The sequence below is a fragment of the Periophthalmus magnuspinnatus genome, chromosome 13 (assembly GCF_009829125.3).
Source record: "Periophthalmus magnuspinnatus isolate fPerMag1 chromosome 13, fPerMag1.2.pri, whole genome shotgun sequence".
Classification (NCBI taxonomy): domain Eukaryota; kingdom Metazoa; phylum Chordata; class Actinopteri; order Gobiiformes; family Gobiidae; genus Periophthalmus; species Periophthalmus magnuspinnatus.
The window spans coordinates 22807180-22834992 of record NC_047138.1 but is presented as its reverse complement, the minus strand read 5'-3'; the positions used below and the strand labels follow the sequence as shown (position 1 = coordinate 22834992).

Sequence of the window (27813 nt, the reverse complement as noted above, 5' to 3'; positions counted from 1 at the left end):
CATAATAGACATTTTCAAAACAATAAAAGGTAACATGTTGATCTAAATATGCTATGCGTTAGCAGTTCATACTCCATAGAAGTAAAATACCTCCTCTTTAAATGTATATGTATGCTTGTCCACAGTCACTTTATTACATTACCTACATAATATATTACAACTCTGTGGCCGTTCAAACTATTCATTTCCATTGTGATTCATCTTTCATCCAAAATTGCATCCCCGCTCAGAAGCATGTGTTCTGTACTGCTTGACGTAAATGACTCTATAATGAACCCAGCAGTCCGACAATGAATCATGATTTTATGTTTCCCACTTGTCTCTGCTTTTCTTCCTCCTTCCATTCATCTACTTTTACTCCCAGATTACACGCGATAATGATCATTGAATTACATGGTGTATTTGTGGAGTGGTGTGACCTACCTCGAAGTGCATCTCATTAATTCCACATTCACTGTTTAACGTTAGAATCTAATGGGAACAATGTATGTGATGTGCGCTTTCTGCGGCGCTACATTTTTTATCTTGTATCACTCCGCTCCATGCACATGTACTTTGGCCTTGTTTATTCAGTTTTAATCACAAGCCTGTCCTCCATCTGCTCCGGAGTTCAAACCGCTTTATAGAAAAGATGGCTACCTCTAGAATATTTGTAATATTATCAAAGTCTTGCTCAGAGCTTTGTGGTTCCACTTAACTGCAAGTTGAATTTAAAGTACATGTTATAATTTGGTATATTTTTTAGATTATGATAAGTCTGTATTTGCCAGAAAGGTCAACAATAAAAGTACTATAACAAACAAACTTTTTAACCATCTTTTTTTTCTTTTCTTTTTTTTGTCATCAAATTTTTATTGTTTACATAATAACAACAACAGAACAACAAAAACGCGACCCCCCCCCCCCAAAAAAAAAAAAAAAAAACAACAACAAAAAAAACAAAAAAAAACAAAAACATCTTAATATCCTGGTTACTTGGCCAGCCAGAACCAGACACTAAAAACTTTACTTTTATGTGTGAATCTGAAACTGTATCCTAGTTTATTGATTTTTATATTTTTAATAGATTTTTTCTGACCAAGGTTTAGTTTGAACTGCTCACTAGCATCTCAGAGTGGTCACCTGATGTTGCTGTGACGTGTCCTGTCAGCTGATTTAAACAGTTTTTTTGGGACCATCTTCATAACATTGAAGGCAGGTCGAAAGCGCCACATGCAGTCCGTCTTCTTCAGGACAGTAGCCCAGGTGTGTGAGTATAAAGGCCCCTCTCATCTCGGTTTAAGAAGAGAGAGAACCACATTATGGACTGGGACTGACGCACACGTCATTGAGGACAACAAACATTGTTGCTGGATTAAGAAGGCAATCAAAATACAAAAGTGTGCTGTGGATCCTCACAAGTTCAGACGGGTTTTTTTTACACTCTGGTCTGAATCCAGACCTTTCTGGATTCAAACAGAACATAGAAGGGACTGCTTGTGTCACACAGGTGAAAAACTGAACTCACGTGTAACACAAGAAAACACAGCCAAACTCCTTGTCTTGGTGAATACATCAGGTTTATTGGAAATACAGTGTCTTCTAGATGAACAAACAAAATGAACAAATCACAATCCAGCAACTCAAACTCAACACAGGGAGAACATAAAGGCTACACCTCTGATTAGCAATGAACGTCAGGTGTGGGGAAAACAGGGAGGCAGCAAACAAAGGACTGGAAAAGGCTGGGACATGAAGCTGGACTGGGGATAAGCAAAACAGGCAGAAAACAGGTCAGGGAACTATCCTGGGGGTGGGTGATATGTCAAAGTCATAAAAAATGTTGGAGCATAGATCACAATTTTGATGTGATCACATTTTTTTATACTTATTAACCTTTATTATTATTACAATGCAAAACTCTGCTGATTTTAGTTCATAATTGTAAGAGGACTTCATCAAAATAGCAAATCATCAAAGGGATCAAATCACAGTTCGATTGTTATCCTCACCCCTTTTTTTCATTCATCCTTGTTAGAGTGATGCTACAAATTCAATTAATTTGTCTATTTTTTCTTAGTATGGCTTTAAATGCATTTCTAAAATCTAATCTTTTATACCATTATCCTAAACTTGCACATCAATGTTTTAATCAGCTTGATTGGATTCTAACTTGATTGAGTAGTAACTGGATATAGATCTATAGATTTCTTAGTCTCTGGGAAACACAGAGATTTCTTGAAATATACTTTGGCCTTATGCCCTTTCATATTCTTGCCTGATTGTTGCTAGTTCTGTGAAGAAACTTTTCCCGGTGTGAAATGGATCCAGTGTCATTGGAAGCCCCATTTGCTAACAGTGTTAAAGCGAGCGTAAATCAATACCTGCATGTAAGTGATTTCCAGCATAAATATCGTAATCATGGACTAAGCGCTTGTGCTCCGGTGCCCTCGTTGATGCCCTCTCTCCTCACCCACACAGACACACATCAGAATGCAATGAACACAAAACTATAGGCAACATGTGGTAGTACCAGTCTGAATAGAAATTGGTTGTGCAATAAAATATAAAATTTACAGTTTTTAGGTTTGCTTAAACAAAGAGAAATGTGTTTAGCATACCTGTCTTAAACCTGTCTATGGATGTTACGGACTAGTCCTGTGTTGGCCTTGCCTCAATTTGCGCAGATACACCCACCTAACTAAACCAAGTAATACATGCACTTTAAGGGGCATCATTAGGATTAAACTGGAACTAATGTCAGAACTAAAATCAAAACTAGAGTAGGACCACTAGGACTAAGTTGAGCTCAAATCAGGACCAAACCAGGACAAGTGTGAAAGAAAAAAATAATAATAATAAGGAAAAAGTAATTGACTTTGGATGAACTTTTGGTACTTGGAGACCCAAAAAGAGGTTTTGGATTTGCAAATGATCACTTCCCAGAATTGGCTTGTGGTGACAGTGGAGAGGAAGGGAAGATCTCCTCCTGTGTTGGAGGTGGAGTAGAAGAATGAAAATAACTATCTGAGATGGTGCAAAATGTATATTAACATGTCTCACCTGATGTATATGAATGTTTTGAAGTTGAGAAAGTTACTGTATATGGTAGGGGTAGGGGTTTTCTAAAATCTGACAATATGCATTGTGTAAGAGATACAGTGCGCAAGTCATTTCATTCAGATTATAAAATTTTATTTCTGTAACGTTAGGCAACTCCGTCAAAATGTCTTTTTTTTTTTTTTTTTTTGACCCTTACCTTTCGCCACCGCTGCTGTCATCAGGTAATCATGCCAGTTTATTGCCAAAGACCAGTCTCTCTCTCTGTGTCTGTGTGTGCTGTGCAGTCTGCTCCCCTCCCCTCTCTCTAATCCAGCCGCAGCTCCTTACCTGTGTGTTTTTGCCAGTTGATTACTCCAGAATTATCGGTCCTATCAGCAAAAAATAAACACTGTAGTGATCCTGACATCATGCTCTCTAGATCTCAAACCCAAATGTCTGTTTTCAATAAGATGGAAGAAATATTTCTTATATCGCCCAGCCCTACTTTTCAGTTTTTTGAGTTGAAATAACATGAATTAAAAAAAAAAATATATATATATATATATATATATATATATATATATATATATATATATATATATATTTTCCTTATTGTGGTGAATCATGATGAATCAAATGGTAGGCTCTGCAGGAACCGAATTGTAAGATTTGTGAATCGTTACACCCCTAGTATATGGCTGATAGGTGATCGGAACTTGTGTGCATTAGATTTTACTTATAAATTTTTTTAAAATTCTCTCATTGGAAGGCAAGCTTTGATGAAGTGCTTATTTCAACTTAAATAAAGCCCAATGGAAATCTGGCTGTTAGATTGTAATTATGTGTAAATGTAATTGTAATTATGTGTAAATGAGATTCCATCAGTATAAGCACTAGTTCTTGAAGCACAAGTGTCTGACTGATGTCAGATACCTTGCATTGCATGTTGTTACAAGACTAGCTCATACAAGGCTTAAAATGGAACTAAACACTAAATCCCTTTTTTGTCTACTAAACTGTGTATATGGTGTTTTTTGTTTGTGTATTTTTTGGAAACTTTAGTGCAAACTGCACTTCAGTTTCTATTTGAAATGTGTTTGTGGAGGGAGTTTAGGTGTTTAATCCCAAAAAGATACACTGCCTGGCCCAAAAAAAAGTCGAATCCTGGCATTGTCATCTTGGAATATGCCCGTGCCATCAGGGAAGAAAAAATCCATTGATGGAATAACCTGGTCATTCAGTATATTCATGTAGTCAGGTGACCTCATTTTTGAGCACATACTGTTACTGAACCTAGATCTGACCAACTGCAGGAGACTCGTACCTATTTGCTTAGTTACATCCAGGTAGCTACTTTTTTTTGACCAGGAGTGAGGGGGGTGGAGGAGAAGAGTCTGCAGGACTAGAAGAGGAGAGTGTGGGGTATGGAGGATCAGGGTCTGGAGGACTAAAGGGGAGAAGGAGGGGAGAAGGAGGGGGGAGGAGGGGACGTTTGTGATCTCAAAGGACTCTTAAAATGCAGTGGCAGGTTTAACCATAGTTTGGATTCTAAATTTGTCAAAAAAAACAAGTGTGTGCTACAAAGTTGCAATAATAATCTAGTTTGTCCTAAAATGTAAAAAGATGTACCAGATGAATCCCACCAAAATGCCATTTCACATTTCAGTAGCAAAAAGTTGAGTTAGTGTTAATCCAACTAAGTATCTAGTGATTGATTCAAACCTTAATATCATGCCCTTCAGTTTCGCCTTTGTCTCTAAGTATGTCTTGCTTTCTGTGTGGTTGCAGCTCTTCGGGATAACCGGATTGAGCTGGTGCAGGCATCCTCTCAGGAGCTGACCATCCGAATCAATGATGTCAGCCTGTCGGACGAAGGCCTGTACACCTGCTCTCTGTTCACCATGCCTGTCAAGACCACCAAGGCCTACCTCACCGTGCTAGGTCAGGACACACACAAATTAAACTGACCACAGTTGAATTATGGTGATAATGTTCCTTCCTCATCAAAAACTGAAAGGCATTTACAGTTGTAGAGTGGATTTTTTAACAGTAAAGCTAATAACAACTAGCAAGCTAACATGCAATGAGCGTAGTGTCTAGGCAGTGGCCGCATGCCACCCCTAAAATCCGATAGACCACCCAAGGTGCCACCCCACTCAGGGGCGAAACTTTTATTAGAGTGGCAAGGCGGCAACAAACGACTTCATGCAGTTTGATTGAGATATGGAATTACTTGGACCTGGCCTGTGGCATAGGCAGTATCATGGGGCAGTATATGCAAATAGTAATGACACACAGAGATACACATGGACAAAATTGTTGGTACTGTCAGTTTTCCTGGACGGCGAACTAGAAGCAGGAGTCGAGAAGGCCGGGCAGTTTCAAATCAGTCTCTTTATTCAGCAGATGCAGGCATCAATCGAATGAAACACCAACTGTCTCCTGTTTTACATCTCTACTGTGGCTCCTTATATACTAGTTAACACACGTCATAATTCCTCAATAATTAGCTAGAAATGTACAGCACGCAGATTGTTATCTGGGTTCAATGAAGACAAAGTGCACAAAAACAAGCATTTTTAGCTGATCTTTCAAAGTATCATCATATATGGAGGTTCAGGGTACATATACAATCTCATGCCACGTTGGCGCACACGTAAACAGGAGTACAAAGTATGATTTACCATATTACATGGAATAATAATCTCACAATTTCCCCTTTTGATCACATTTACACACATGTGATCATCAAAACAAAATCAAAAAACAAAAAGCTACTTTCACATAATAATACATTCAACTTAAAGTTCCCATATGTGAGTAAAATTTTAGCTTTAGCTTTAACCACCCTGATTATAACACAACCCAGCCCTTAGGCTAACATAGCACATAAATCAATACATGACTCTCGGACAGCAAATAAGAAACAAGGAGCACTTACTAGGATTCAGAATTTGTTTTCTTGTATACTTTTTTAGCAATCTACATAATTTTGACCAAACTTAGTCAATTGATTCGGGACCTGAGAGTTGGGACCCTACAGAGAGTAATAGAATTTGTGACGAGGGGTCTTTTTTCGTTAGGGCAGTTGCAATCAATCGTTCTACTAGAGATCGGAGACATGGGATAACACAGCATCCAATTATGATCAAGATAGCAATTACAGTCAATATTGTAGTAATGACAGATATTATGGTCGTAGTCCAAGGACCAAACATCCCGTATAACCAATTTGACCAAGTGTTTTCAGATACGCCAGAATTCTTAGCAAATTCCATGGACAAGGACTTAAGTTTGTTCAAAGCTTTTGCAATACTTCCATCGGGTGAGGTATTATTTGGTATATAAGTACAGCATTCTGCTCCAAACATGCTGCATACTGATGATTCTTTGGCAAGTAACATATCTAGAGCAATCCGATTTTGCCAGGCCATAAGTGACGTAGGGCCCAATTGCTCTACGATGCCTTCTATTGCCTCAATTGTGTAATTTATAAATCTTTGTTGATTATAGTAGAGATAATTTATCCAAGCCGTATTTTTAGTAGCAGTTACTCCAGCAAATAAAACTGAAGTAAATCCAGCCGCAACTACATCTTGTGCTTTGAACTCATTTGGAACCCCCATGGGTATACCGATAGAACTGAGGTAGATATCTTCATTAAATGATCCTTGGAGTTTGGGTTTAGATTGAGGAGACAACGACCTTTTGAATACATGATTATTTCCTGAGTTAACTCTGTATGACAATTGAGTTTGTTTTAAATTTAGTGAATTTGCTGGACCTATGGTAAATGGAATAATTAACATAATTGGTGCACAAACACCTGACCATGTTTTTGATAGAATGGCATACAAACGTAAATTTGCACATAACCACCAAATATCTGCACGAGCAGTATTATGGCCGTTCAGAAAAGCAAATTCTCTATAATTATCAGAAGATAAAGTCTAATAACAGAAATCGTTAGTAAAACTTTCCATTTCATTTTTATCATTACTTCTTGTGTCTATATGTATAACTGCATCTTTAAGGACACAAGTAGCCATTCCCATAGTCCAAGATGGTACATCTTTTAAAGCTACTACTGGTAATTTATTATGTAAGTGATAGCATTCAGTTTTATCAAATGAATTTTTAGTGAAGAGGTTAAGTATACAGGTCAGGTCTTTTTCATTAGAATATGGTATTGATGTAGTATATTTGAGCAGTATACTGTACCCATTTTAGCCAAGTATTTTCATTCATTACATATTTCAGTTTGTTTGTTTCAATTTTATTTCTCTGGTTAAATCATTTTCTGGAACAGGTTTATTAGGTTTCAAAATTGTTGTTTGGATGTAGCCTTCAAAATTTAACTTTAGTTTTCTATTGCAGGGTACAGTATCAAATCTGGAACACTGGAATCCCATGGAATATTCCAGAGTCATAAAATGTAGGATTTTTGATAGATAATATTAAAGGATTGCATCGTTGAGTAATTGATTTGCGCCCTCTACAATGTTTTAGGTTCGTTTGATAAGAAGCATGATTTTTCCTAACTTTTGTTAAAGTAATTCTCTGTTGTAAGCCAATTTCAAAAGTATCTTTTTCTTTATTATATTGTCCACTGGTACTTGTTATAACTCTGGCGATCTCTATAACCTTATCATTTTGAGCATTTACCTTGGTCAGACATGTATCTTTGCAGACAATTTGTACATTTAAGGCATGGTCTATAGCAGGTGCGTCTTGCATACAGTCTAGTACTTCGCACACATCAAAAAGTACGTTGCACGTTTGTCCTTCATAACAATATTTTAGAAGTTTTGGTGTCCCTCTCTTTACTCTTTTCAGTGCCCATTGTCTCTTACCTGTATTGTTTGTTGTCAGCTCGGTTGTTGTTTTGATTGTTGGCTGTCCGAGGCCATTCTCAACACTTCCATGAATAAGGGGAACGTACCAACACACTAGAACAATAGAAATTAGCATAATTAGTGTGATCCAGAATAGACAATGAAAATTTTCCAAAAGTTTTTTCAAAATATATGGCTTAAAAAATGGCCTATACTCTCCTTCTCCCGCTTCTTCTTCTCCCCCTTTCTTCCTCCTCTTCTGGAGCCCCAGTGTCAGAAGGTGGTCGGGGTTGTTCATCAGGGTCGCTGTTTCCAGCGATGTCTGGATTTGGTCGGCTTTCTTCATTCTGCATGGTAGATGTGGTGGCAATGTCAGTTTGGATTTGGGTTAGACTTCGTTCACTTGGGTCTACTGGTGACTTAAAGCAGTGTGATAAATGGTACCACACTTTAGATGTTTCTTTTTGAACTTGTACTGATCTTCCAGTGGACTGTAGAACTTGATATGGACCAGTTTGATATGGTTGAGTCCAGTTGTGTCGTTTGTGTACCTTCACATACACAAAAGATCCCGGGGTTATGTTCATCTCTGGATCAATTACATCTTCAAGATCATGTGTTCTTTGTCTACATTTATGTAGTTGCATCACTATTTCTTGGAGCTGCTGAACATATGAGTGATGTTGTTTGTCCCATTCTATAAATGGTGTATCTTCAGTGAATGAGCCTTCTGGTTTATGCATTTCTCTGCCTGTTAATAGAAGATGAGGAGAATATGACGTGGTTTTGTTCACGCTATTTCTGATGTCCATCAAAACAAAAGGTAAGGCAGTGACCCAATCAAGTTTGGTGGTTTTCCAAACCTTTGCAAGTTTTCTTTTGACAGTGGCATTCATCCTTTCACATACCCCTTGACTGGCCGCATGATAGACAGTACCAAAACGTTGGGTGATATTAAGAGCCTTTAGCACATCACGGACTATTTTAGCAGTAAAATGTGTCCCGTTATCTGACCTTATGACGTGTGGAATGCCAAATCGTGGGAAGACATCAGTAGTTAGGTGCTTAACTACTTCCTTGGCAGCTTCCGTCTTGCAGGGGAACGCTTCAACCCATCTTGTATACTCACAGACTATGACCAGTAGATAGCGATATCCTCGAACTCTCATTTCTGGACCCATGTCTGTAAAGTCCATGACAATTCTTTCAAAAGGCTTATTGGGAAGAGTATAAGTTCCTGGCGGTGGTTTACAAGCTTTCTTTGGATTCATGGTTTGACAAATGTGACAATCATCTATCCAATATTGCATGATAGACTTCATGTTTGGGTGCCACCACAAATCGATATGTTTTAGGATGGCTTCGTAGCTACGATGAGTAGGGGTGTGGTATTCGTCGTAGAGCATTTGCAGCAGTGAGATAGGAGCCACAATTCTTCCTTCATGATTTCTCCAGATTCCTGAAGGATCTTTAATGGCCCCACGTTGTTTCCAAGCACCATGTTCGTATGCTCCAGCTGCTTCTTGAATTTCTCTTATGTATGTTGCATCGATCAGGTTTGCATCAGGTAACTTCTCAATCTTTTCTTCAGTGCAAACAAGCATGTTTCTTGGATTATAATTTGCAGCTTTCTTTGCAGCTTGATCTGCGGCTTGATTGCCCAGGGAAATGGAGTCTGTTCCCTTGGTGTGAGCTTTGCATTTCATGATAGCAAGTCTTGATGGCAATTGGACAGCATCTATCAGTTGCTTGATCAGTTGTTCATGCTTAATTGGAAGGCCGGTCCCAAGTTTGAAACCATTTCTGATCCAACCAGCTAAAGACAATGTGACAGTCTTGTAAGCATAAATTGAGTCTGTATAGATGTTTACTGCTTTGCCTTCTGAAAGTTGTAGTGCTCGTAACATTGCTGTTATTTCAGCTACTTGTGCAGAACCTTTTGCTATCTGCTGGGCTTCCATCAGACGATATTGGTTAGAGGGCAGTTGTTCCACCACTGCATACGAGGACACAATATGACCTTCTTTTGCTCTGTATGCACATCCGTCACAGAAAATGGTCATCTCTGGGTCTGAAAGAGGTGTAGTATGCAAATCTGCTCTCACATACAGTTCAGTTCTGACTTTTTCTTCACACACATGTGAAAGTCCTTCAGTCTCCATATTTACTGCCATATTGGTATTTCCTCCTTCAAAAGTAATATGGGACTGTTTCAAAGTCTTTGAAATATGATTGGATCTTCGTGCAGTAGTTATGAACAAACGAGAGTTGAGATAAGCAAGTATCCCATGTTGAGTGTGCACCACCAGTGGATGATTTTGTACAATATGTGAAGTCTTCTCAATTGTCTTTGCCAGAGCAGCCAGATAACGAGCACAACCAGGTTGAGTTTGTTCATGGGGATCCAACTTACAAGAGTAGTGTTTCAGCACTCTTCGGCTCTGATGATGCTTTTGATAGAGAACAGCTTGGACAAATTATTGTTTCTCTGTCACATCTAGATGGAAGGGAATGTCATAATTTGGAGCACATAGGCTGCATGCTGCACAAATAGCTTGTTTTGTCTTGATAAATGCTTCTTCAGACTCCGTCGTCCACTGTAAATTGGCTGAGAGGTTATGCATACCATGGGGCTTAATGAGTTCTCGGAGGGGCGTTGTGAGTTCGGTATAGCCAGGGACGTACTCCCGAGAGTAATTGCAGAGTCCCAGGAAACTGAGCATTTGACGTACCGTAGTTGGTTTTGGAGTACTCAGGATAGCATCTTTGTTGTTGGCAGACACTCCTTGCGCACCGTTCGACACCTCTCGTCCGAGAAAATGCACAGTTTGTCTTGCAACTTGTATCTTTTGCTTTTTTACCTTGTACCCCTTTTTCGACAGATGTGTGAGCAGTTGTACTGTTGCTTCTAGGACCTCTTTTGCCGTTTTTCCAGCGATGAGGATGTCATCCACATAAGTGATCAGAGTGCATGTCTCTGGAAACTTCAAATCTGCCAGGTCTTGTCTTAGGAAGTGGCTGAAATAACCGGGACTGTGTTTCCATCCCATGGGCATTCTTCGGTAGGAATAGACTTTGTCTCCGTGTCTGAAAGCAAAATACCTCTGGGAGGAGGCCTCCAAGTTGATTGTGAAGAATGCATTTGCCAAGTCTAAGACAGTGTAATACTTATGCTCTGGTGACAGATTATTCAAGGCGATGTAGGGGTCTGGCACTGGATATGATTCTCCAGCTGTAACTTCATTGATTGGACGGAAGTCTTGAACCATCCTCCAGTTCTGCAAGTCCGATTTCTTCACTGGAAAGAGAGGTGTGTTGTATTCTGATTCAGTTTCATATATCACTCCAGACTCCAGCAATCCATTAATAGTTTCTTGAATCCCCATTACTTGGTCTTCTTTGAGTGGATATTGGGGATGGTATATCGGCTTGCTTGTGGTGAGTTGCACTTTAACAGCATGTTTCGTCTGACCCACATCATTCGGGTGCATCATCCATATGTGTGATGGTACTTGGGCAAGATACCTCTCTGTATCCGGATGATTCTCGAAAATTCGTTGTCTGGATTGCTTGGATGCTCTTGTGTTATCTTCAGAGCCCTGAGGTAGCACAATTCTGAATATTTTGTGTTGTGAGTTGTAGAACACACCTCCGATTTCGGTGGCTTCATACTGAAGACTTGAAGCCAGCTTGACCATTGGACCAAGTTGTCTTGGTGAATGATGTTTGGATATGGCCAGCGATACGTGTGGTGTGCTTTCTTCACTCCCCCTGGAATACGGTTTCAGTTCTTCTGGGAGGGAGACTGCGAGTGCCATACCTTGAGGGCCCAAGTAGAGATATGAGTAGTTCACTCGAAAAGTCTGTCCATCCACCTTTTGCCATAATTCGTCATAGGTCTCATCATCAAGTGTGGAGTAGTATAGAGTGACATGCAAGGGGTCAAAAGGTTCACTGAGTGGATATAGTGATCTTGCCCATGTTTTGTAGTTTTGCCATAATGCTGATGCAGTGTTACCTTTTTCTGGATCTGTGAGTATTTCTGTCCAATAGATTGTGACTTGTGACTTTGAGTCTTGAGCAGTATCTGGAGAAAGGTACAAGATCTCAGTGGTTTTACACATAGTTGCATCTCTCAGTATCTTGAGGGTTTCACATCGGTCCAGTATTTTGTGACCTTCGGGGCAAAACACCACTGACAATGATAATTTGCACATCAAGTCTCTTCCACATATGGAGATACTGCAGTCAGGCAAGTATAAGAATTCTTGTTTCACTGTCTGTTCATTCATTGTTACTGCCAATGGTTCAGTAAAAGTTCTTACTTCTGGTTCTCCCACACAGCCGGTTATGGACATAGTCTTCGATGAGAGTGGAAATTTCTGTCGAATGCAGGATACTGTGGCTCCTGAATCCACCAAAAATTTAATCTTTTGTCCATTTACCTTCAAGACCACCATTGGTTCGCTCTTCCATGGTTTTAGCGAATGGTCTGGCTGTAGGCCCCTTCACTAGTCATAGTGTTCATCCAAGGATCCATGAACATCTCTTCCTCCTTGATAGTAAGCTCCGACGTTCATGAGTCTTCCATTTGGAGGTGGGGGCATTGGACCGGCTGTCTGCTGTGGCATCATTGGTGGCTGCTGTTGTCGGTTGTATCTCTGCATTGGTTGCCTGTATTGTTGAAAATTGTGTGGCTCTTGCCTTTGTCCTTGAGATGCTAAGGGACAACTTCTTCTCCAGTGTCCTATTCCATGACATAGGTGGCACTGATCACGTCTTGGATTGTTCATGTAGCCAGTACCTTTGTTTCTTCTGGGGTCTCCAAAACCTCCTTGGTTCCTTGATTGAGGACCGTTGTAAATCATCACTGGCACATTTGGTATTGACATAGGCTGACCTGTTTGGGAGTTGGGTGTCACTGCTGTTGCTTGTGGTTGCTGTGTGTTCATCACCATCTTGATTGCAGTTGTTAGTTGTTTTGTGACAGATAACATGTCTTCTTCAGCAGGGTCTGACTGTATACTCATCACATTTGTGTTCTTATCTTTCTTCTTCTCTTTAACTTCAGTTTGGTATTTCTGCAATTGCAACTTCACAGTAGCCAGTTCCAACTCCTTCTTCTGGTCCTCAAACGCCTTCCTGTTTCTCTGCCACTTGTTTATTTCATGATTGCAATGTGCATCAAAGTCGTCTTCAGTCTTACGGTACAGCCCCATCACATTTTGCAAAGCCTCTTGAACCTGGTTAGGCATCCCCTTGACCAGAACAGACCTGAACATGACTGACATTCCAGTTCCTGGCTCAATTGGTTCTCCAGTGACATCATGATATAGACTTGTGGCACGTTGCTTGAAGCTGTAATAATCTTCAGTATCTCTCATCTGCATGGATAACAACTCTTCTGTCACAATGCATGGATATCGTGTCCTGAGTTCTTCTTCCAGGATGTCTCGGAAGATGTGAATGGCATTGTTATTCTGTAGCCGCATTCTCAATCTTCTTTCTATGGCTTTTCTGATGTTATCAGCGACTGTTTCATCGGCAGCTTTGATTAGGGCAGCTTGCATGTCTCCCCAACATAGTTTATCTCCAGCCGTCTGCTTCAGGAGAGCTCTCATCCATGGCAGGCCTCCTTTGGTCAGCTTTGGTAGGGTGAGCATCAGGGCACTCCAGTCCTTTAATGTGAATGGCTGGTAGACCACTTGTCGGCCATCCGTCCTTATTGGAAAGACAGTTGCAGGTTCTCTTTGTTGGATGGGATTGATGGTACCGTTGATGTATGCCTCTTCGTATCGAGTCTCTTCAACAGTTCCGCTGAACGATCCATCAACTGAAAAGGGTTCATCATTTTGTTTCATTGAGACTTCAGCCATAGCACCTCTAGTTTCATCTTCTTCAGTCCTTGAGAGCAAACTTCCGCTTGTCTTCGTTGTCATCTCTTGGTCAGGCATCATTTCTTGTCTTTGCATGCGTCTCTCGTCATCACTTCGCTTCAGCTTTTTCTCAGTTTCAATAATATGAGCCAGTGCAGCTACTTGGTTTTGGACAGAGTCAATTTTTTCTTCTATTTCTCTTGAGCATGCTTCAACAGATGTTAATGCCAACTCTCCTCCAACTACCTTGTGAGTTATCTTCGGGGTCAAGCATGCAGCCAGGTCTGATGTCATCATGGAAGCAGAAGATTTCCTCAGCACTGGGTTTTTGCTGGTGGTACCTGAATATGGTGGGGGCAGAGCAGCTTTTCTGGACATCTCATACCAGCATTCTTCATCATGTGGGGATGGACTGGTTGCATACCGTAAAGTACTGTCGAGACGTGGAACATCATCATCTGTGTTGTCTTCATCCCATCTTTGTGATCTTTGATTTTTCTTTAGTACTTTACTGCCAGTCACTTCTTCTTCTTCATCAGAATTTTCAGGTTCTTCCCAGGACTTTCTGTGCTTAGAGCGTGTGGCATATTTGTGTGATGTTTTATTTTCTTCAAGGGTTGGATATACGCCTGCTGCAGGTTCGTTCGGTTTCTCTCTCAGCAGTTCTTCCTTCAGGGACACTTCCTTCTCCTTCGGCTTAAGAACCAGGATAGAAGACAATTCTTTCGTTTCTTTTATCACCGTCATCTCCTTTGCCCATTTATGCATCTTCTTCGCCATTCTCATCTCATTCTCGTACTTCTGTATTTTTATTTGGCTCTTCATCTCATTTTTGTGCTTTTGTATCTTCAATTGGTTCACCTTTCTTACTAAAGCACTTCGGGTTGGGTCCAATTGGCACTGTTTGATCTTCTCCTTGTAGTAGTTTTTGATGTTCTTCCATTGTTCTTCTGTGGGGGCAATGGCATCTTTTCCACCATGGATCATTCCTTTTTTGACATATTTTTTAATAATGACTTGAATGATGGACTGGGTTTCTTGGGCCTTCTTTGGATCTGCCTCCTCCTGCAGGGCTTTATTTTTCCAGAATTCTACCAATTGGTCTAGCGTGATGAACTGGGACATTGTGATATATATTGTATTATAGTATTTTGTTAAATTACCCTCTCAGCTACTGAATAACAATTTGGATATTGTTTTAAATTTGTTGTCAAGTCTATGATTTTGGCAGAATGAGTCACTTATTTAATGAACAGTTTGTCTTTCACTATCTACCTGTGGACTCTAAAGGGGTTTTGATCTCGAAGGGGGCGTCTTCGTTCCCTCTTCCTGTCTTTAATTTAGTTTCTAAAAAAAAGAAAGAACTTAACTTAGAATGAGTTACTATTTAATGAACAATTTGTCTTTCACTATCTACCTGTGGACTCTAAGGGGGTTTTTGATCTCGGAGGGGGGCGTCTTCGTTCTCACTTCCTGCCTTTAATTTGGTTTCTAAAAGAGAGAAAAAACTTAACTTAGAAGACTTAAAAAGAGCTCGAAATTCACCCAAAAGCCAGCATTATCCTATTTTAGTACTTGATTAAGATCATTTATTTTATTTATTCTTTTGTTTATTTATTGCTTCCTTTTTTTTTTTTTTTTTTTTTTTTTTTTTTTCAATTTTCAATTTTAATTTTTATTATTTATTTATTTATTTTTATTTATTTTTTTTATTCCAATTTCAATTCAAATTTTTTAATTTTAATTTGTATTAGTTATTTATTTATTTATTTTTAAATTAAAGAAGTATTATTTTATTTTTTAAGTTTTAAAATTATTCTTTATTATAAATATATTCTTTATTATTATTATTATTTAAATTTAACAATCCTGCTAATTATTATTATAATTTAATTCTGTTTATTTCTATTAGTATTATTTAAAAAACTGTTTTAGATAACACCTTTCAACAACTACACTTCACTCAGCCCCAACAGGGCATGAACAAAGATTCAATCAATAATGACTAGACCTGACCAATAGCGACCTAGGCCCAACAATCACTCAATCTCCATCCTAAATAAACATCCAACCAACAACTAACTGACCTGCGCCACGTGCAGCTACCCACACCTAGTCAATGATCAACCAACCACCAGCGCATGCACCTGCAAACGCACACCCAAGTATCAACCCAAATTGACACTCAAACATGCGTCCACAAATACACACACAAATGGCTAGCCAAGGACCAACCAAGCACAAAACTAGCATGAACAACTACACACAACACAAGCCAATAAATTCCAAATCAAGTGCTCACTTAAGGCCACAACCAAACAGTCACTAAGCCCGAATCACCACCAATTAAGTACCTGCACTTCACTAAGGCCAAATAGGGCGCAGCCATTACAAAGTGCCACCCAGTTTTACTTCACATCCACCTAATAATGCAAAAATGTAAACTACAAAATGCCCAACAAATGTGCAACAACAGCTTCACTTCATATCCATTAAGCCTTGCGTTTTCCTTCCAATAGAGTTATATTACAAATACTTTAAACTTTTCCCCAATTTGCATTTCCCAGCTCTCAAAATAAAATCTTAAAGTAACAATTTTTTTTTTTTTTTTTTTTTTTTTTTTAATTTGGGGTCTATCTTCAATCTGTCTTCACACTAATGAGTTAATTACCAGATTAGTTAGGTAATTAAATAATACATTTTTGTTTTGGTTAGTAGACCCTACTTTAATGGATAATGTACAATTTTGGAACTCAAAATCTCCTGCAACTCTTAATTTCCACCACTGCATTGTGTTCGTTGGTTGTACAGTGATACAAATTAAGTTGAGCCACGTTATAGGAGAAACCTGGAGACAACTTGAACTTCAAAATACTTGATTTGATTTAATTTAATTTAATTTAATTTAATTTAATTTAATTTAATTTAATTTAATTTAATTTAATTTAATTTAATTTAATTTAATTTAATTTAATTTAATTTAATTTAATTTAATTTAATTTAATTTTTATTTTTATTTCTTTATTTATTTATTTTATGAAATTTGTCAAAATGAATAAGTGACTCAGTTTTGATGAAGAAATGAGTTCTGCTGTAACAAAGTTGTTTTTGTAGTCATAAATTATCCCAGGACAACACAAGGCTCAACCTTTCACAATGAGAAGCAAAACCGTCATCCCACAACCATCAAGCATCCAATAAATGCAAAGCAATATCCTTATTTCAAATACATTAAGCAATTATCCATAAACAACTAACACATGTAAAACCATAGCTTCATTCCACATGCATTAAACAATTATCCACAAATAACCCAATAAATGCAAAATAATAGCTCTGTTCTCATAAATCAAACAATTATCCACCAATATCTAGTAAATGCAAAACATTAGCTCTATTTCACTTAAATAAAACAATGATTCACATAACTAGTAAATGCAAAATATTGGCTTTCTTCCATTTAAGTCAAACAATTATCCACCAATAATCCAATAAAGGCAAAACATTAACATTATTCCACATAAATCAATTATCCAAAAATAACTAGTAAATACAAAACAATAGCTTTATTCTACTTAAATCAAACAATTATTCATGAATAATTCAATAAATGCAAAACATTAGCATCATTTCACATAAATCAATTATCCACAAATAACTAGTAAGTACAAATCAATAGCTTTATCCTACTTAGATCAAACAATTATTCACAAATAATTCAATAAATGCAAAACATTAGCATCACCTGACATCAATTAAACAATTATCCATACAATTGCCCAATAAATGCAAAATCAATCCTTTACCACATTAATTAAACAATTATCTATCACCTGACATCAATTAAACAATTATCCATACAATTGCCCAATAAATGCAAAATCAATCCTTTACCACATTAATTAAACAATTATCTATACCTTCTATTAACTTCCAATCATAGCAACAGTTTTTTAATTCTCCCGATTAGTCAATTTATTTATGTGAATATCATTTTAAAAGAACCATAACCCATCTGGCCACTACAAGATACAGCCACTAACAAATATCATCCAATAATATATCAGTTAACCATTTAAACTGTCTATTTTGTATCACAATCATCCCAACTTAAGATGGAAGCTGAATCAGGGAGATTTAATGCCATAATTTTAGTGGTCCGTGGCGAACACAAGCATAACAATAAAGCCATAATCAACACAATAGCCAGAGTTAGAAAAACAGCAACAAATGCAGCCACAATATAAATAACATTTCCTTTCAAGATATTTTTTAAGGCATCATACTCTTCTTTTAGGTCTTTTAGCATTTTAGCGACATTTGCTGAGTTTGACGGACACAAGTTTTTGGTTATAATTCTAGCTTCGTCTATAATCTCTTTTACCATTTCATTCTTTAATTTCTTAATCATAGTCTCTATTTTTGTTTCTTGTGTGGATTTTGATTCAGAAACTGCTCCAATTGTAAGCGTAACCTTTTTCATAAGAGTGCCAATTTGACTTTTTATCATTTGGACATCAAACAGACTATTTTCACTAGCATTTTGGTATGTCACATTAAGATGCTTGCTATTTTTGACCGTTGTATTTACATTTCTTATTGTATTATTTTCACAAATATTGTCAATATTACGTAGTTCCTTACTACCAAAAGGATATGAGATGCAAACACAGCCAATATTAGAACGAATGGGCTGATTGTACCATGTACACTGTATTTTGGTCTGGGTTACATTATCTTTTTGCTTGGGGATATTGCTAATGGAATCACAAACTTTCGAGTGGACACCGTGTTCCGGCGAATAAGTTGCTATTTCTTGCTCCTTCCTAGTTAAGTCTACCAAGTTAATTCCATCTATTAATGCTTCTGTTTCACAGGGAATATAAATGATGCCAATCTGAATTATTGCCCCTTTATCAACTTTGCAGTAACAAGTAATTTCATGTTCATTCTGAGTAAAATTCATTTGAACAGGTTCGTTTGCTTGAGCTCTTATTATGCTAATAAATATTGTTGCCAGCATTACATATAGTTTTTTTGGGTACCACATTTTTATATAAACTTGATTAAACAGTTTTGTTTTCTTTTTTAGTGTAAAGTTTTAACCACTAAATATTTTTTATAAAACTTGCTTTTTTTCTCTCTTCGTGCTAAGCCATAAACACGGAAATGATTAACTTTGTTTCTAATCACACTTTACCTGATCAAAGTCTAAACTTGCTACTTATTGTTAATTCCTAGTGCTTTTTTTCTCTCTTCGTGCTAAGCCATAAACACGGAAATGATTAAATTTGTTTCTAATTACACTTTACCTGATCTAAGTGTAAACTTGCTATTTATTATTAATTCCTAGTGCTTTTTTTCTCTCTTCGTGCTAAGCCATAAACACGGAAATACTTACTAATTTAAAGTTATAACAATTAATTGCACAGAATGTCCCAAGAGCACATCACATTAATTTAGCATTAAACCAATTGACAGAAATTCTATGAAAAAGGCCTCTGTCGTACCGTCTTTTGGAGCGCTCGTTTTTGCGATGTCTTTCTCAGGCGTTCTGTGGAGGAGAAGGTTCGCCCTTGCGACCAGGACTTAGCATCACGTCAGGGGTCACCAAAACTGTCAGTTTTCCTGGACGGCGAACTAGAAGCAGGAGTCGAGAAGGCCGGGCAGTTTCAAATCAGTCTCTTTATTCAGCAGATGCAGGCATCAATCGAATGAAACACCAACTGTCTCCTGTTTTACATCTCTACTGTGGCTCCTTATATACTAGTTAACACACGTCATAATTCCTCAATAATTAGCTAGAAATGTACAGCACGCAGATTGTTATCTGGGTTCAATGAAGACAAAGTGCACAAAAACAAGCATTTTTAGCTGATCTTTCAAAGTATCATCATATATGGAGGTTCAGGGTACATATACAATCTCATGCCACGTTGGCGCACACGTAAACAGGAGTACAAAGTATGATTTACCATATTACATGGAATAATAATCTCACAGTACCCTTCGGTTAATGAAAGAAAAACTCACGATGGTTCCAGAAATAACTTAAATCTGACAAAAGTAATAATAAATATAAAAATTCTATGAAATCTTGTAATCAGTCAGTGGGCCTATATATAGGGCTACAGGTAGTCACTGTGCTGTTTGGTGACAAGGTGTATACCACACTCATGGACCAGAAGGAAAGAGCTGTCTCAGGAGATTAGAAAGAAAATTATAGACTAGCATGTTAAAGGTAAAGGCTATAAGAAAGCCCAGCACAGGATGTTCTTCCTGCGGCAGCTGAGGAAAGGCAAGCTGCCGGTCCAGATGATGGTGCAGTTTTACACGGCCATCATTGAGTCCATCCTCCTCCATCACTGTGTGGTTCGCTGGGACCACTGCCAGGGACAGACAGACTGCAGCACATTGTGCGCTCTGCTGAGAAGGTGATTGGCTGCAGCCTTCCATCTCTACAGGACCTGTACGTCTCCAGGACTCGGGGCGAGCAGGCCGTATAGCAGCTGACACTTCTCACCCTGGACATGGACTATTTGAGCCACTTCCCTCTGGCAGGAGTCTATGGTCCATTGGGACCAGAACCTCTCATCATAAGAACAGTTTCTTCCCCTCTGCCGTTTTTCTCACACTTGACACGTTATAATACCGGTCACTTTAATAAGCCACATTTGCACTGTTGTTCTGATGCTGCTGTTGTATATATTTTTTACCTCTAAGTATTTTTATTTTATTTTTTAAGCATATCTTTTTAACTTTCTGCATGCCCTTATTTGTATTTGTTTTATGTTGCACTTTATCACCGAAGTAAGTTCCTAGTTTGTGAACTGTGTTCACAGACAATGGCAATAAATCTCTTCTGATTCTGATTCTATAAGACCATCTCCAAGCAGCTTGATGTTCCTGTGACTACAATTGCACATGTTATTCTGAAATTTAAGATCCATGGGACTGTAGCCAAACTCCCTGAACGTGGGCGCAGGAAGAAAATTGATGACAAATCGAAGACGAATAATACGAATGGTAACAAAAGAGCCCAGAAAAAACTTCTGAAGAGCTTAAAGGTGAGCTTCAAGCTCAAGGAACATCAGTGTCAGATCACACCATCCGTCATTGTTTGAGCCAAAGTGGACTTAATAGGAGATGACCAAGGAGGACACCATTGTTTGAAATAAATCATTAAAAAAGCCAGATTGGAATTTGCCAAACTACATGTTGACAAGCCACAAAGCTTCTGGGAAAATGTCCTATGGACAGATGAGGAAAAAATTTAACTTTTTGCCAAGGCACATCAGCCCGAAAAATGAAGCATATCAAGAAAGAACTACTGTGAAATATGGAGGAGGCTCTGTTATGTTCTGGAGCTGCTTTGCTGTATCTGGCACAGGATGTCTAGAATCTGTGCAGGGTACAATGAAATCTCAAAAATGTCAAGGGATTCTAGAGAGAAATGTGCTGGCCACTGTCAGAAAGCTTGGTCTCAGTCGCAGGTCATGGGTCTTGCAACAGGACGATCACCCAAAACACACAGCTAAAAACACCCAAGAATGGCTAAGAGGTAAACATTGGACTATTCTAAAGTGGCCTTCTATGAGCCCTGACCCTATTGAGCATCTTGGGAAGGAGCTGAAACATGCCATCTGAAAAAGGCATCCTTCAAATGTGAGACAACTGGAGCAGTTTCCTCTTGAGGAGTAGACCAGAATACCTGCTGAGAGGTGCAGAAGTCTCATTGCCAGTTAGAGGAATCATTTGATTACAGTGAATCCCTCAAAAGGTTGTGCAACAAAATATTAACTTAAGTGTACCATCATTTTTTCCAGGCCTGTTTCATGAGTTTATTATTTTTTTAATACTTCTGTTGAAGCATGGTTGAAAAGCAATGTTTGACTTTCATTGGTTAAATTTCATAGAATTTTTTATTTATTAGTACTTTTGTCAGATTTAAGTTAATTCTGTGACCATTATGAGTTGTTGTTTGTTTTTTGTTTTTTTTCATTAACCACTTAGCGTTCCGCCTTTACGTTACAACTTTACAGCAATGTATGTGTATTTCTGCGTCACCCACACAAACAATCTACACATCAAATGAAAGCTACGGCATTCATCTTTCTGAATATGTAAACCATTTACACCTCTAATCACCACAGTGCTGACAGGAAAGCCGTTTTTACAGAGAAGTCAGAAATGTGGATTTGCACTGCACTTACCATTTAGCGCTCTGGTTCTGTCCAACATCAACATATTCACACAAAGTTGGTCTCATTCGTTCGGTAAAGGTCCAGAGAATATAATCCAGTCAAGAATTTATGTCCACAAAGGAAGTTAGAGTCTCCATGTCCAATCTGCTGCAGGAAAGTGAAATCTGTTCCGTCACTTCTCTGCATTTCTTTTGTCAGTTTCAGGCATAATACACTTCTGACAGCGCCAACTTTATTCCTCAGCGCAAAACAAACTTGTTAGCTTGTGATTGACACCAAGGTTGGCCAATAAGGTGGGGGCTGTGGGTTACTGGCGTCGCGGACAGTGAATGAGAGATACAGATGACTGAAAGAGTACGCCCCACTCTCCCCCTTGTAGAATCAAGCTGTTACATTACACATGTTTAGTGATGTTTTCCTCTTAAAGCCCATGAACTGCGGAACACGCTGATGCGTGACATGCAGTGGTTTACTGTAAACAGACGGAGTTTGCATGTGTAAAAACACGAGACTGGATATAAAGATCCGCGCGTAAAATTACGCAGCAGTTTTATGTTTTAAACATGACGAAACGGAAAAAACAAAGGAAGTGCGCGACCAAGGACACTGTGGATGTTTGTACAAGTTAAACTAGAGGCATCTCGGACCCGGAGCGGTTCGTGGAACCAAGTGAAGATCTCATGGTGGACTCAGGAGTAGAGGGACCTTATGTTTTGATGGACTGGATGCTGTTCCTGGTCGGTAAGCGTGGTTTATTCTGCTATTCACTTAATTGTGGGTCAAATGTGTATCATGTGTAATCATTAGCATTAGCTAATGCCAATCTGCGCCCCCCGACCACCACCAATCATCTTAGGTGAAGTGTCTTGCCTAAGGACACAATAACAGAAATTGGTCCGAGTGGGACTTGATCCTCCAACCTTCGGGTTGCGGGACCAAAGCTCTAACCACTGAGCCACTGTTGCAGAGCATGACTGTCACTGTACAATCATGTACAGTGTGTTCTTAGTTTCCAGTGTGTGTTTGTTTACATTTTGAAGTGTGTGTGTGTTTGTTGATTGTTTGCAGTGTGTGGTTTGTAAATATATATTTATTTTGACCCATAGCACTTGTTTTGACTGTATTTTATATACAAATATAAATTTTATATTGTGTTTTGATATGACATATAAATGTACAGTAATAGAGCAGCTGGGTGTGCAGATACAGATTCCTCTCAGTGTGAGTTGTCAGTAGAGCCCTCACTGATGTCTGTGGGTTGAAACATTCAAAAGTTATTGCACTTTTTTGAAACGTTCTCCAAATGTCTTCATTTGGATAGGTTTGGAGAGGCCTGGACTTACTCATGATAAAATGATTGTAAAACTCTCATTTTTATAGGTATTGACCTCAAATTTGAAATGTAAGTGGTCAACAATCTTGTCAGTTGAGGTATGGTGTATTTTTGTCCCCAGCTCCCTACTGGAGCTTTCTACACCTTCATTTTCACATTTTTTTTTTGGCGAGGATGAGAAAAAATGTTTTTTATGTGTGTTCCAAAGTGTATAAATGCTCAGCAGACAAACTTACAGTGATTCTGACGCCTGTGGGTAAAACTATAGGGTGTTACCTTTACAAAGACCCCACACTAGTGCAGTTACTGCTGAGGGTTCAATAATGGTGATTATTTTAATTTGGAGAGGTCAGAACAAAGGCAATTTCACCAAAATCACCCGGAATGCTAAGGGGTTTTAACCGATGGGTACCAACAATTTTGTCTACGTGTGTAGAAGGGGTGCCAGCCTCTGTGTGTCCTGCTCAATGACTTCAGTCAAAACAAGGCAAGTTTGTTTGTATAGCACAATTCATACACAAAGTAATTCAAAGTGCTTTACAGAATAAGGACACTGAAGTCACACAAATCAAAACATAAATAATCATCATAAAAATAACAGTAAAACAGAAGAGTGCAGAATAAAAACCTTTCGGTTGTATGCACAGCTAAACAGAACTGTTTTGAGCCTGGATTTAAACATTGCCAAAGTAGAGGCCTGTCTCACATCTTCAGGAAGACTGTTCCAGGTTTCAGCTGCATAAAATTGAAACTCTGATTCCCCATTTTTAGTCCTCACTCTGGGCAGTAGCAGGAGGCCTGTCCCTGAAGTCCTCAGAGTGCAAGATGGTTCATATGGCACTAACATATCGGAGATGTACTTTGGTGCTGGGCCATGGAGAGACTTGTACACAAGCAGAGCTGTTTTAAAGTCTATTCTTTGAGCTACAGGAAACCAGTGCATAGACCTGAGTACAGGACTTATGTGCTCGTACTTCCTGGTTCTGGTCAGGACCTGAGCAGCAGTGTTCTGGATGTACTGCAGCTGTCTTAATGCACGTTTGGAGAGGCCAGTGAGCAGGCCATTACAGTAGTCTAACCTACTGGAGACATATGCATGGATAAGTCTGGCTTTGACAGTATACCTTTGATTTTTGCAATGTTTTTTTAGGTGGTAAAAATCTGCAGATGTTACTGATTTAATGTGGTTGCTAAAGTTCAAGTCTAAATCCATTACCCCTAGATTTCTAGCCTGATTTGAAGGTTTTAGAGAGAGAGACTGGAGGTGACTGCTGACACTTTCTCTGTTTCTGTTGGCCAAAGATGATGACTTTAGCCTTGTCTTAGCTTAGCTGGAGAAAGTTGTTTTGTATCCACACACTGATCTGTTGGACACAGTGGCAGAGGGAATCCACTGGTCCATATTCACCTGCTGTCAGTGAGACATAGATCTACCACAACTATGCAGATGAGTGTCATCTGCATATTTGTGGTAAGACACATTATTGCTGTGTATTCACTGGTCTAACAGCAGCATGTAGAGATTGAACAACAGGGGTCCCAGGATTGACCCTTGGGACACCTCAGAGGTCAGGGACATTTTATCTGAGACACATTTTCCACTTTGAACAAAGTACTCTGTTTTCTACATAGGACTTGAACCAGTTTAGTGCCGTACCAGAGATGAACACCCAGTCCTCTAGTCTCTGTAAGAGGATTCTATGATCCACAGTGTCAAAAGCAGCACTCAGATCTAACCGGATCAAGACTGAGACTTTGCATCAGTGTTCAGGCGGATGTCATTTGTCACCTTGTGGTGAGGTCTAAAACTTGACTGGAAAACATCAAAGGAGTTGTTCATTTGGAGAAAGTTAAAAAGCTGTTGGTGAGCAATTTTTTTCAAGGACTTTGCCTAGAAACGACAGAGAGTGGTCGGTAATTGTTGAATATCGTGGCATCAAGACTGCTCTTCTTTAAAAGAGGCTTGATAACCGCAGTTTTCAAACCTCTTGGGAATGTTCCAGATTGAAGTGACATGTAAGCGAGTGGTGACAGTAAACTGTTGAGGCCAGACATCAGAAATTTAGTGGGCAACACATCAAGACAAAATGCAACTGAATGAGCCCAAGCATTAAATAACAAATATGAAATAACAAATTTGCTCAGTTTGCTATTAGTTATACATTATTAATAATGATAAATGATAATCATCTATGTGAAGACACTGATCACATAAATAATTTCTCACAATTATCAACAATGAGCAAGGTGGGAAACAGATTTCAATTTTCAACGCTTTAACTTTTTTAATCTTAGTAATTGTTAAATTTTCAGATTATCACTTACATCACTACAAGTCATAGGAAAAGTGTCCCATTTCCACAGGCCACTGACCAACCTTTTTAACAAAACATGAACTATGTTGCACCATTTCAAAAAGTGATCAATTATATAACATTAGAAAGAAAAAACTACTTACATATTTTTAAATATTGGTATTTTTAAATCTATATAAATGCAAGGGTGATTGTTTTTATTTATTTATTTTTTTTTAAAGCAACAGAATAAAATTAAATTTTAGATCCAGCTCATCAGTGAGTTGTGCTATTTTTAGAACCAGTCTGCGGGCAACTCTTGTAGGCCTCGGGGGCGACCTGATGCACCGTGTTGGTGACCCCTGGTGTATAGGGTGAAATTACTGACCTCTGGAAACAGTTTTGACTCTGCAATGGTGTTCTACATCCCACAAGCTTTTAGTCAGTCTTTAGTTTTTGCCTCTTGCTCGGAATTACGAGCACAAACAGCTGATGAGCTAGACCTATAGATGTATAACGCATTACGCTCCACATTTCACTTGAATTATTATTAGAAGCAACACAAAACAGAGAGGCCACAGAGGGCTGGGGCTCCACTGGGAACCACTGACAGGATTTGGACACAAGTCACACCCAGAATGTGTACAACACAGACTAACTGTGCCACAAGTGCTTTTATAATAAATAATGCCCCCCCTTTAAATATTGGAGAGAAGCATCCTATAATCATAATTAATGCCTACTAGACACAAATTAACTTAAAACTTAAAAAAAATATTTGTTTATTGATTTGTAATTTATCCAAGATTACAGGAAATTACTTCTGTTTTGCTCAGAAATTTCCTGGGGGGACCCAGCTACAATTAAGAACCTTATCCAGGGCATGTATATCAAATTTATTGCAGTAAATGTTTTCAGGTAGGTAATTACCATTAATTTTACCTCAAAGCCGTGAGTTTTTGGTGCCACCCTTGCCATACTTGGTGTCCCACATGTGCCACCCCTGTACAAAAAAACAAAAAACTGCCTAGACAAGCCACTTCCAGTTTATCTACAATATATCTGTACTAGGGCAAAGCAAGTTTTGCTCAAATACATGAACCAAAATCAGGTACAAGCTGTTTAACTTCATCAGTGTATTGTGTGAATAATACTACATATTTAAGATGGCTTCTCTTCATAACTCAAAACAGTTGTACTTTGGGTGTGTAAGTGGTAATCCAGTGTCCTATTGTACTATAAGAATAAGTATGGACACAGCAGTTTGCACTAGAGTCACTGTTGCCCCACTGTGGCACCTGGTATTCCCATCTGTCTCCCATCCAAGTACTAATCAGGCTCAACTCTGCTTAGCATAGACAAGGTTGGATAGTCAAATAACCACATATCCCTCCACCACAGGGGTGCCACGGCGACCGGAGATCACCGGCTTCACCAGACCCGCCCTGGAGGGAGAGTTAGTCACACTGACCTGCACCACATGGGGCAGCAAACCCGCTGCCAACATCCGCTGGTTCCGTAACGACAAGGAGGTTCAAGGTATGGATTGACTGACCAAGATTTTGTATAGTTGTATTTACAGTGATGCAAAACAGGAAATAAAATTGCTATGAAGTTTCTGCTAGGCCTTATATACGGTATTTTCCGGACTATACATCTTTTTTTTTATAGTTTGGCCAGGGGTGCGATTTATACACAGATGCGACTTATATGTGAAATTATTCAAATATATAATTTCACATTGACAACTGCCGAGGGCACTCTGGGCTTGTGTACCAGTATGACAGCCACCCGTAAGTGGAAGCGTTGACAGAGTTGTTCAGAAGCGGCACCAAGGATGAAGAATTCAATCGAGTGAGATTGAGAGTAAACTTGTTAGGCCATTTTTTATGCTTTAGTTATCTGATGTTGATGTTAATATCTTTATGTTAACATACTAGATACGTGTTCAATTCGTTGTCTATGCTTCTTATAGCTGAATAAATATAAATGTGTTACGTTAGCGTGCTGTACTGCTATTTAGTCTGTTATTCTGTTTTATTGTTATTAATATATCTTGCCTTTTAAAGATAAAATGTCTGTTCTTGGGCTTGGATTTTGTAAAATAAATTTCCCCAAAAAAGCAACTTATAGTCCAGTGCGACTTATGTTTTTTTTTTTTTCTTCATTATTATGCATTTTTTCGCTGGTGCAACTTATACTCCGTAGTGGTGTATGGTCCGGAAAATACAGTAATCCTTTTCTGCAAGT

At 38.6% G+C, this 27813-nt stretch overlaps 1 protein-coding gene across 1 annotated transcript in view; it reads left to right on the top strand.

Annotated features, from left to right (window-relative positions):
• cadm2b (cell adhesion molecule 2b) overlaps window positions 1-27813 on the top strand; it is a 456432-nt gene that overhangs the window by 351996 nt on the left and 76623 nt on the right. The window contains exons 4-5 of the mRNA XM_055226183.1: window positions 4810-4962; window positions 26965-27102. Of these exons, the coding sequence (XP_055082158.1) occupies window positions 4810-4962; window positions 26965-27102 (291 nt within the window). The remainder of the gene's footprint in view (window positions 1-4809; window positions 4963-26964; window positions 27103-27813) is intronic.